General features: G+C 47.4%; 1 protein-coding gene across 2 annotated transcripts in view; it reads left to right on the top strand.

Annotated features, from left to right (window-relative positions):
• Nucleotides 1-4558: 4558 nt before the first annotated feature.
• Nucleotides 4559-12500, top strand: part of LOC110513623 (carbohydrate sulfotransferase 15) — a 43273-nt gene continuing 35331 nt past the window's right edge. Inside the window, exon 1 of one of the 2 annotated variants that reach the window (XM_036972613.1) lies at nt 4559-5162. In XM_036972613.1, the coding sequence (XP_036828508.1) occupies nt 4674-5162 (489 nt within the window). In that variant the 5' untranslated portion in view covers nt 4559-4673. The remainder of the gene's footprint in view (nt 5163-12500) is intronic. The other variant, XM_036972612.1, reaches the window with a different exon arrangement.

Raw genomic sequence — 12500 nt, 5'->3', positions numbered from 1 at the left:
TTGGTTATTGGTGCTGGGTTATGGCTGCTGGGTTATTGGTGCTGGGTTATTGGTTATTGGTGCTGGGTTATTGGTGCTGGGTTATGGGTACTGGGTCATTGGTGCTGGGTTATTGGTGCTGGGTTATTGGTGCTGGGTTATGGGCGCTGGGTTATGGGTTATTGGTGCTGGGTGATGGGTGCTGGGTTATGGGTGCTGGGTTATGGATGCTGGGTTATGGGTGCTGGGTTATGGGTTATTGGTGCTGGGTTATTGGTGCTGGGTGATTGGTGCTGGGTTATGGGTGCTGGGTAATGGGTGCTGGGTTATTGGTGCTGGGTGATTGGTGCTGGGTTATTGGTGCTGGGTAATGGGTGTTGGGTTATTGGTGCTGGGTGATTGGTGCTGGGTTATTGGTGCTGTGCTAGAGGCATAGATTAGTAGGGGGGGCGTGGCTTTCGGAATAGTTATTTACAGCCACCCGTGAGAGTAAACGCCATTCCTGTTAATCTGTTCTGTTGTATAGTTATCACATTAAGGTCAAACATTGACATTTTATGCAGATTTAATGACGCTTATAGAAGTGTATGAGTTCCCTAAAAGCCGATGTAAATGTTTGGTAACAACAAGGTGGTGTTCCTTATTATAATAAGTTAATCATAATGATAATAATAATGAATAATTAATCATTTTAATATAATTGAAGAGTGTGTAAAACAAAAACAAAAAAACATTTGAATTTGCAGTATATAATATTTAACATTGATGAACAGGAATTACATTTACTCTCACGGGTGGCCAATAATATCTAGCTGAAAGCCACGCCCCCAATAAGCCATTCGTCCTGAAAACAACCTAAGGATTGCATTAAAAAAAAAACATGAAAGTTAATATAACCAGCTGATTGGTCGACACAGCATGAAAGTTAATATACCCAGCTGATTGGTCGACCCAGCATGAAAGTTAATATACCCAGCTGATTGGTCGACACAGCATGAAAGTTAATATACCCAGATGATTGGTCGACCAAGCATGAAAGTTAATATACCCAGCTGATGGTTAATTGGGTGATCCCAACAACCTATCTTGTTTAGTTATTCACACAGCCTTACTGTCTGGGTCAAAATAACCCAGCCTGTGTTCTGTTCAGTATTGACCCATTGTTGGGTTACTAAATAACCCAGTGATGGGTTACTAAATAACCCAGCGCTGGCTTACTAAATAACCCAGCGTGTGTTCTGTCCAGTATTGACCCAGTGTTGGGTTACTAAATAACCCAGCGTGTGTTCTGTCCAGTATTGACCCAGTGTTGGGTTACTAAATAACCCAGCGTGTGTTCTGTCCAGTATTGACCCAGTGTTGGGTTACTAAATAACCCAGCGATGGGTTACTAAATAACCCAGCGTGTGTTCTGTCCAGTATGGACCCAGTACTGGGTTACTAAATAACCCAGTGTGTGTTCTGTCCAGTATTGACCCAGTGTTGGGTTACTAAATAACCCAGTGTATGTTCTGTCCAGTATTGACCCAGTGTTGACCCAGTGGGTTACTAAATAACCCAGTGCCGGGTTACTAAATAACCCAGCGTGTGTTCTGTCCAGTATTGACCCAGTGTTGGGTTACTAAATAACCCAGGGTGTGTTCTGTCCAGTATTGACCCAGCGATGGGTTACTAAATAACCCAGGGTGTGTTCTGTCCAGTATTGACCCAGTGTTGGGTTACTAAATAACCCAGTGTGTGTTCTGTCGAGTATTGACCCAGTGTTGGGTTACTAAATAACCCAGCGTGTGTTCTGTCCAATATTGACCCAGTGCTGGGTTACTAAATAACCCAGCGTGTGTTCTGTCCAGTATTGACCCAGTACTGGGTTACTAAATAACCCAGCGTGTGTTCTGTCCAGTATTGACCCAGTGTTGGGTTACTAAATAACCCAGGGTGTGTTCTGTCCAGTATTGACCCAGTGTTGGGTTACTAAATAACCCAGCGTGTGTTCTGTCCAGTATTGACCCAGTGTTGGGTTACTAAATAACCCAGCGTGTGTTCTGTCCAGTATTGACCCAGTGTTGGGTTACTAAATAACCCAGCGTGTGTTCTGTCCAGTATTGACCCAGTCCTGGGTTACTAAATAACCCAGGGTGTGTTCTGTCCAGTATTGACCCAGCGATGGGTTACTAAATAACCCAGTGTGTGTTCTGTCCAGTATTGACCCAGCGCTGGGTTACTAAATAACCCAGCGCTGGGTTACTAAATAACCCAGCGATGGGTTACTAAATAACCCAGGGTGTGTTCTGTCCAGTATTGACCCAGTGTTGGGTTACTAAATAACCCAGCGTGTGTTCTGTCCAGTATTGACCCAGTACTGGGTTACTAAATAACCCAGCGTGTGTTCTGTCCAGGTATTGACCCAGTAGTGGGTTACTAAATAAACCAGTGTGTGTTCTGTCGAGTATTGACCCAGTGTTGGGTTACTAAATAACCCAGGGTGTGTTCTGTCCAGTATTGACCCAGTGTTGGGTTACTAAATAACCCAGCGTGTGTTCTGTCCAGTATTGACCCAGTACTGGGTTACTAAATAACCAAGCGTCTGTTCTGTCCAGTATTGACCCAGTACTGGGTTACTAAATAACCCAGGGTGTGTTCTGTCCAGTATTGACCCAGTACTGGGTTACTAAATAACCCAGCGTGTGTTCTGTCCAGGTATTGACCCAGTACTGGGTTACTAAATAACCCAGTGTGTGTTCTGTCGAGTATTGACCCAGTACTGGCTTACTAAATAACCCAGCGTGTGTTCTGTCCAGTTTTGACCCAGTACTGGGTTACTAAATAACCCAGCGTGTGTTCTGTCCAGTATTGACCCAGTGCTGGGTTACTAAATAACCCAGGGTGTGTTCTGTCCAGTATTGACCCAGCGATGGGTTACTAAATTACCCAGGGTGTGTTCGGTCCAGTATTGACCCAGCGATGGGTTACTAAATAACCCAGGGTGTGTTCTGTCCAGTATTGACCCAGCGATGGGTTACTAAATAACCCAGGGTGTGTTCTGTCCAGTATTGACCTATTGTTGGGTTACTAAATAACCCAGGGTGTGTTCTGTCCAGTATTGACCCAGCGATGGGTTACTAAATAACCCAGGGTGTGTTCTGTCCAGTATTGACCCAGCGATGGGTTACTAAATAACCCAAGGTGTGTTCTGTCCAGTATTGACCCAGTGTTGGGTTACTAAATAACCCAGGGTGTGTTCTGTCCAGTATTGACCCAGTGTTGGGTTACTAAATAACCCAGGGTGTGTTCTGTCCAGTATTGACCCAGCGATGGGTTACTAAATAACCCAGGGTGTGTTCTGTCCAGTATTGACCCAGTGTTGGGTTAATAAATAACCCAGCATGTGTTCTGTCCAGTATTTACCCAGTGTTGGGTTACTAAATAACCCAAATTGGGATGTTTTTAATCAAGCATTTTTTAGATTGTGGATGAATCAGCTAGAAACTTAAGTATAAAGTCATTTTTAATAGGAAACAGGAAGTTCTACTAGAAGTCCACTTCCTTCTTCTCTGTCACTCATGCCTCTTCTTCTTCCTGTTTCCAGGGCTCCAGTAGTGGTTGAGGAGGTGGTCTGTCTGCACGCAGCATCCCACCCCCAGTATGGATGATCCTCCTGGGCCACAACCATCATACTCCTCCTACCATCTCACTGGCTCTTCCTACCATCTCACTGGCTCCTCCTCCCATCTCACTGGCTCCTCCTCCCATCTTACTGGCTCCTCCTCCCATCTTACTGGCACCACCATCACCACCTCTCCTTCTCCTCCACCACCAAGTCTCTGAGGCTGAGCAAACCTAGCCGGGCCTCCACCACCCCACCATCACCCCACCAGCCAGACCCCACCACCCAGACCCAACCACCCAGACCCAACCACCCCACCACCCAGACCCAACCACCCAGACCCAACCACCCCCCCATCACCCCACCACCCAGACCCCACCACCCAGACCCAACCACCCCCCCATCACCCCACCACACAGACCCAACCACCCAGACCCAACCACCCAGACCCAACCACCCCACCATCACCCCACCACCCAGACCCCACCACCCAGACCCAACCACCCCACCACCCAGACCCAACCACCCCACCACCCAGACCCCACCACCCAGACCCAACCACCCCACCACCCAGACCCCACCACCCAGACCCAACCACCCCACCACCCAGACCCAACCACCCAGACCCAACCACCCCACCACCCAGACCCAACCACCCAGACCCAACCACCCCACCATCACCCCACCACCCAGACCCCACCACCCAGACCCAACCACCCCACCAGCCAGACCCCTCCACCCAGACCCCACCACCCAGACCCAACCACCCCACCACCCAGACCCCACCACCCAGACCCAACCACCCCACCACCCAGACCCAACCACCCCACCACCACAGTGGGTCCTCAGACCTAGCCACCCCACCATCACCCCACCCCACCACCCAGACCCAACCACCCCACCACCCAGACCCCACCACCCAGACCCAACCACCCCACCACCCAGACCCAACCACCCCACCACCACAGTGGGTCCTCAGACCTAGCCACCCCACCATCACCCCACCCCACCACCCAGACCCCAACCACCCCACCTCCACAGTGGGTCCTCAGACCCAACCACCCCACCATCACCCCACCTCTCTGTCACCATGACACACATGGACTACGAATACACCCTGTTGGGTTCCTCGATGGAGGACTACAGGAAGAGACCTCTGAAACTACAGGTGGACGACAGCCCCATGAGCCTGTTCGCCGTGCTGGAGGTGAAACGTGACCCTCTCCATCTCCACCGACCCTGGCCCCGGTGCACCCTGGGATGTGGTACGAGCACCCTGACCTGCTTCAGGAAGGTTAAACTGTACAGCTTCCTGTTCGGCCTCGCCGTCATGTTCCTCATCGTGGCTTCCTATATCCTCACTGGGGACAAGAAGGGCCTCCTCTTGACCCCGTCCCCGTATCACTTCTCTACGGTGCCGAACTCGGGGTCCGGGACTGGGCCCTACCCCTTTAACGTGTCTTCTGCCAAGGACTACGCTACCGTTAAACTGGTGGTGAAGAACATAGCGTCCAAGGTGGAGTTCAGTACTACCAGACAGCTGCCAGAACGCGAGGCGCTATTACACAGTGAGCCACATGTAAGTACTGCACTGGAGTGTGTGTGTGTGTGTGTCTGTGTATCTCTCTGTGTCTCTCTGTGTGTGTATCTTTCTGTGTCTCTCTGTGTGTGTATCTTTCTGTGTCTCTCTGTGTGTGTGTGTGTTTGTGTGTCTGTGTGTCTCTCTGTGTGTGTGTCTGTGTCTCTCTGTGTCTCTCTGTGTGTGTGTCTCTGTGTCTTTCTCTGTGTGTGTGTGTGTGTGTGTGTGTGTGTGTGTGTGTGTGTGTGTGTGTGTGTGTGTGTGTGTCTGATCTTGCATTATATTGATCTGTATCTTTAATTAAAAGTCTCAACAAAATATAATTGTCGTAGATTGTATGGAAAGTTTAATTATATTTACATTCACACCAGGTTCAATTAGAAATAACTTTCATAACATTCCCATATTCTAGTTTTCCCAATTCGTTAGCCCGAAATAACAATTGGCAACACATCCTTCTGAATCCAAACGAATAACTTGGTACCAGAACGACATAAGATCGTTCCAATGGAAGTCAGGCAGGAACAGGAAGGGCTGAACTCTGATGTTACACAGGTACTTAATAAGTGGGAGGAGGGGTTTGCTAGTTTGTTCTCGGGTAAGGGAAAATGTGACGTATCTTGGGGAATAATCGTATGAAGACACATGTTCCCTGAAATCTAAACAGGAAAACAACATGCCAAAACACTCTGGTTTAATTTGGATGTCAGACACTTAACCTGCAGAATGGTATAATTATATAGTCAACTAATGATCAACCTGACAACCAGACAGATAACGACTTGGTGGAGAAGATGGAGTCTAATGATCAACCTGACAACCAGACAGATCATGACTTGGTGGAGAAGATGGAGTCTAATGATCAACCTGACAACCAGACAGATAATGACTTGATGGAGACTAATGATCAACCTGACAACCAGACAGATAATGACTTGGTGGAGAACATGGAGTCTAATGATCAACCTGACAACCAGACAGATAATGACTTGGTGGAGAAGATGGAGTCTAATGATCAACCTGACAACCAGACAGATCATTACTTGGTGGAGAAGATGGAGTCTAATGATCAACCTGACAACCAGACAGATAATGACTTGATGGAGACTAATGATCAACCTGACAACCAGACAGATAATGACTTGATGGAGACCAATGATCAACCTGACAACCAGACAGATAATGACTTGGTGGAGAAGATGGAGACTAATGATCAACCTGACAACCAGACAGATAATGACTTGGTGTAGAAGATGGAGTCTAATGATCAACCTGACAACCAGACAGATAATGCCTTGGTGGAGAATATGGAGACTAATGATCAACCTGACAACCAGACAGATAATGACTTTGTGTAGATGATGGAAACTAATGATCAACTTGATAATCAGATAGATAATGACTTGGTGTAGATGATGGAAACTAATGATCAACCTGACAACCAGACAGATAATGACTTGGTGTAGATGATGGAAACTAATGATCAACCTGACAATCAGACAGATAATGACTTGGTGGAGAAGATGGAGACTAATGATCAACCTGACAACCAGACAGATAATGACTTGGTGTAGATGATGGAGACTAATGATCAACCTGACAACCAGACAGATAATGACTTGGTGTAGAAGATGGAGACTAATGATCAACCTGACAACCAGACAGATAATGACTTGGTGTAGATGATGGAGACTAATGATCAACCTGACAATCAGACAGATAATGACTTGGTGTAGATGATGGAGACTAATGATCAACCTGACAATCAGACAGATAATGACTTGGTGTAGATGATGGAGACTAATGATCAACCTGACAACCAGACAGATCATTTATTTTATATAAACAGCTATTAATAGAGTTATTTTTCAGTTTTGATTTGGTGAAGAAATTCTCGAGTTCACTAAGCAATTCTAAATATCTGGGTCCTTTACTTTTCTCTACGCTAAACATCTGCCCCCCCAGGCCGACACTGCTCTAGTTATAGGACAAACTAAACCACTCAAAGATATTGGTTATGCTACTTATTCCAAACTGAATCAGACATGCGTGTGTCCTCTTCTGGACTATTCAGCCGGAGTGTGTGGTGATAAGAGGAACATGTTCATAACAGAGCAGTACGTTACTGTGGGGTGGTAAGAGGAACATGTTCATAACAGAGCAGTACGTTACTGTGGGGTGGTAAGAGGAACATGTTCATAACAGAGCAGTACGTTACTGTGGGGTGGTAAGAGGAACATGTTCATAACAGAGCAGTACGTTACTGTGGGGTGGTAAGAGGAACATGTTCATAACAGAGCAGTACGTTACTGTGGGGTGGTAAGAGGAACATGTTCATAACAGAGCAGTACGTTACTGTTTAGGTTTCCACAGGTTTGCACCTCTACTTGTAATAACTGGGGACATGGGCGGGGAACCCTGTGAGGGGAGATGGAAGGCGTGTATGGTGAGACAGGTGTGTGCCTTTCCAAATCATGTCCAGTCAAATTGAATTTGAACTCCAATCAACTTGTAGAAACCTATCAAGGATGATCAATTGAAACAGGATGCAGCTGAGCTCCATTTAGAGTCTCATAGCAAAGGGTCTGAATACTTACGTAAATAAATAAGCTTTTTCTGCTTTTTGTTTTTTGCAAGTTTACAAGAATTTCTAAAACCGGTTTTTGCTTTGTCATTATAGGGTATTGTGTGTAGATTGATGAGGATTTTTTATTCTATTTAATCCATTTTAGAATAAGGCTGTAACGTAACAAAATGTGAATAAAGGGAAGGGGTCTGAATACTTTTCCGAATGCACTCTATATAGTGCACTACTTTGGTCCAGGACCCTTGGGGACCTCTGGTCAAAACTAGTGAACTATGAAGGGAATAGTTTGCCATTTGGGACGCCTCACTCCACTGATTGGCTCTACCACTTCCTATTCCTGGCCCAGCCGTCTCACCTCAACGCCTGATTAAATTAAATCCTTAAATGCTCTATAGATAATGGCTGGTGCCAAGGCTGTTGGCATCCAGGGCCGGCCCTAGCCTTTTGGGGGCCCTACACAAAACATTTGGTTGGGTTCCCTACCCACCTCGCAAAGAAAAATGTAAGCTTCCTGCAATTCTCCACATTTGACCAAGACTTATGCCATGTTAATGATATCTGATTGAGAGCAACTAACAAAATCAATGGAAGCCCCCATGAGGCCAGGGCCCCCTGGGCAACATGACCTGAGTGCCCGCTTATGTGGCTTATGCCTCGAGCCGGCCCTGTTTGCATCACACCTAATTTCTTATTGAACCAGCTAATGAGAAAGGGAACGTGTTGCCGACACGATCAATACTACATCACCTCGCCGGCCAGTTAAAGAAACATACGTCTTTCGCACATTTCTCCCTCTCCCTCTCTCTCTCTCTCTCTCTCTCTCTCACTGTCCCTCTCCCTCTCTCTCTCCCTCTCCCTCTCCCTCTCTCTCCCTCTCTCTCTCTCTCTCTCTCTCTCTCTCTCCCCCTCTCCCTCTCTCTCTCTCTCTCTCTCCCTGTCCCTCTCCCTCTCTCTCTCCCTCTCTCTCTTTCTGTTACTCTCTGTCAATTCAATTCAAGGGGCTTTATTGGCATGGGAAACATATGTTGACATTGCCAAAGCAAGTGAGGTAGATACTCCCTCCCTCCCTCCCTCCCTCCCTCCCTCCCTCCCTCCCTCCCTCCCTCCCTCCCTCCCTCCCTCCCTCCCTCCCTCCCTCCCTCTCTCCCTGGTCAAATAGTTAGTCACGGTGTACTGTCGATTTAGGGCCAGATAGCACTGCATTTCGCTTTGTGTTCGTCTTTGTCTTTTTCCGGCGCCGACAGAGATGGCCGCCTCGCTTCGCGTTCCTAGGAAACTATGCAGTTTTTTGTTTTTTTACGTGTTATTTCTTACATTAGTACCCCAGGTCATCTTAGGTTTCATTACATACAGTCGAGAAGAACTACTGAATATAAGATCAGCATCAACTCACCATCAGTACGACCAAGAATATGTTTTTCGCGACGCGGATCCTGTGTTCTGCCTTACAAACAGGACAACGGAGTGGATTCCATGCAGCGACCCAAAAAAAACGACTCCGAAAGAGAGGGAAACGAGGCGGTCTTCTGGTCAGACTCCGGAGACGGGCACAGCGCGCACCACTCCCTAGCATTCTTCTTGCCAATGTCCAGTCTCTTGACAACAAGGTTGATGAAATCCGAGCAAGGGTAGCATTCCAGAGGGACATCAGAGACTGTAACGTCCTTTGCTTCACTGAAACATGGCTCACTGGAGAGACGCTATCCGAAGCGGTGCAGCCAACGGGTTTCTCCACACATCGCGCTGACAGAAACAAACATCTTTCTGGTAAGAAGAGGGGCGGGGGCGTATGCCTCATGGCCAACGTGACATGGTGTGATGAAAGAAACATACAGGAACTCAAATCCTTCTGTTCACCTGATTTAGAATTCCTCACAATCAAATGTAGACCGCATTATCTACCAAGAGAATTCTCTTCGATTATAATCACAGCCGTATATATCCCCCCCCAAGCAGACACATCGATGGCTCTGAACGAACTTTATTTAACTCTCTGCAAACTGGAAACAATTTATCCGGAGGCTGCATTCATTGTAGCTGGGGATTTTAACAAGGCTAATCTGAAAACAAGACTCCCCAAATTTTATCAGCATATCCATTGCGCAACCAGGGGAGGAAAGACCCTGGATCATTGTTACTCTAACTTCCGCGACACATATAAGGCCCTGCCCCGCCCCCCTTTCGGAAAAGCTGACCACGACTCCATTTTGTTGATCCCTGCCTACAGACAGAAACTAAAACAAGAGGCTCCCACGCTGAGGTCTGTCCAACGCTGGTCCGACCAAGCTGACTCCACACTCCAAGACTGCTTCCATCACGTGGACTGGGAGATGTTTCGTATTGCGTCAGGTAACAACATTGACGAATACGCTGATTCGGTGTGCGAGTTCATTAGAACGTGCGTTGAAGATGTCGTTCCCATAGCAACGATTAAAACATTCCCTAACCAGAAACCGTGGATTGATGGCAGCATTCGTGTGAAACTGAAAGCGCGAACCACTGCTTTTAATCAGGGCAAGGTGTCTGGTAACATGACCGAATACAAACAGTGCAGCTATTCCCTCCGCAAGGCTATCAAACAAGCTAAGCATCAGTACAGAGACAAAGTAGAATCTCAATTCAACGGCTCAGACACAAGAGGCATGTGGCAGGGTCTACAGTCAATCACGGACTACAGGAAGAAATCCAGCCCAGTCACGGACCAGGATGTCTTGCTCCCAGGCAGACTAAATAACTTTTTTTCCCGCTTTGAGGACAATACAGTGCCACTGACACGGCCTGCAACGAAAACATGCGGTCTCTCCTTCACTGCAGCCGAGGTGAGTAAGACATTTAAACGTGTTAACCCTCGCAAGGCTGCAGGCCCAGACGGCATCCCCAGCCGCGCCCTCAGAGCATGCGCAGACCAGCTGGCCGGTGTGTTTACAGACATATTCAATCAATCCCTATACCAGTCTGCTGTTCCCACATGCTTCAAGAGGGCCACCATTGTTCCTGTTCCCAAGAAAGCTAAGGTAACTGAGCTAAACGACTACCGTCCCGTAGCACTCACATCCGTCATCATGAAGTGCTTTGAGAGACTAGTCAAGGACCATATCACCTCCACCCTACCTGACACCCTAGACCCACTCCAATTTGCTTACCGCCCAAATAGGTCCACAGACGATGCAATCTCAACCACACTGCACACTGCCCTAACCCATCTGGACAAGAGGAATACCTATGTGAGAATGCTGTTCATCGACTACAGCTCGGCATTCAACACCATAGTACCCTCCAAGCTCGTCATCAAGCTCGAGACCCTGGGTCTCGACCCCGCCCTGTGCAACTGGGTACTGGACTTCCTGACGGGCCGCCCCCAGGTGGTGAGGGTAGGCAACAACATCTCCTCCCCGCTGATCCTCAACACTGGGGCCCCACAAGGGTGCGTTCTGAGCCCTCTCCTGTACTCCCTGTTCACCCACGACTGCGTGGCCACGCACGCCTCCAACTCAATCATCAAGTTTGCGGACGACACAACAGTGGTAGGATTGATTACCAACAATGATGAGACGGCCTACAGGGAGGAGGTGAGGGCCCTCGGAGTGTGGTGTCAGGAAAATAACCTCACACTCAACGTCAACAAAACTAAGGAGATGATTGTGGACTTCAGGAAACAGCAGAGGGAACACCCCCCTATCCACATCGATGGAACAGTAGTGGAGAGGGTAGCAAGTTTTAAGTTCCTCGGCATACACATCACAGACAAACTGAATTGGTCCACTCACACAGACAGCATCGTGAAGAAGGCGCAGCAGCGCCTCTTCAACCTCAGGAGGCTGAAGAAATTCGGCTTGTCACCAAAAGCACTCACAAACTTCTACAGATGCACAATCGAGAGCATCCTGGCGGGCTGTATCACCGCCTGGTATGGCAACTGCACCGCCCTCAACCGTAAGGCTCTCCAGAGGGTAGTGAGGTCTGCACAACGCATCACCGGGGGCAAACTACCTGCCCTCCAGGACACCTACACCACCCGATGTCACAGGAAGGCCATAAAGATCATCAAGGACATCAACCACCCGAGCCACTGCCTGTTCACCCCGCTATCATCCAGAAGGCGAGGTCAGTACAGGTGCATCAAAGCTGGGACCGAGAGACTGAAAAACAGCTTCTATCTCAAGGCCATCAGACTGTTAAACAGCCACCACTAACACTGAGTGGCAGCTGCCAACACACTGACACTGACTCAACTCCAGCCACTTTAATAATGGGAATTGATGGGAAATGATGTAAATATATCACTAGCCACTTTAAACAATGCTACCTTATATAAATGTTACTTACCCTACATTATTCATCTCATATGCATACGTATATACTGTACTCTATATCATCGACGGTATCCTTATGTAATACATGTATCACTAGCCACTTTATACTATACTATGCCACTTTGTTTCCATACTCATCTCATTTGTACATACTGTACCCGATACCATCTACTGTATCTTGCCTATGCTGCTCTGTACCATCACTCATTCATATATCCTTATGTGCATATTCTTTATCCCCTTACACTGTGTACAAGACAGTAGTTTTGGAATTGTTAGTTAGATTACTTGTTATTACTGCATTGTCGGAACTAGAAGCACAAGCATTTTGCTACACTCGCATTAACATCTGCTAACCATGTGTATGTGACAAATAAAATTTGATTTGATTTGATTTTGATTTGGATTTGTCTCTCTCTGTCTCTCTCTCTCTCTCTC

This window comes from Oncorhynchus mykiss, unplaced genomic scaffold, assembly GCF_013265735.2.
Source record: "Oncorhynchus mykiss isolate Arlee unplaced genomic scaffold, USDA_OmykA_1.1 un_scaffold_186, whole genome shotgun sequence".
NCBI lineage: Eukaryota > Metazoa > Chordata > Actinopteri > Salmoniformes > Salmonidae > Oncorhynchus > Oncorhynchus mykiss.
Note: the sequence above shows the minus strand (reverse complement) of the source record. Positions and strands in the feature narration are given on the sequence as shown.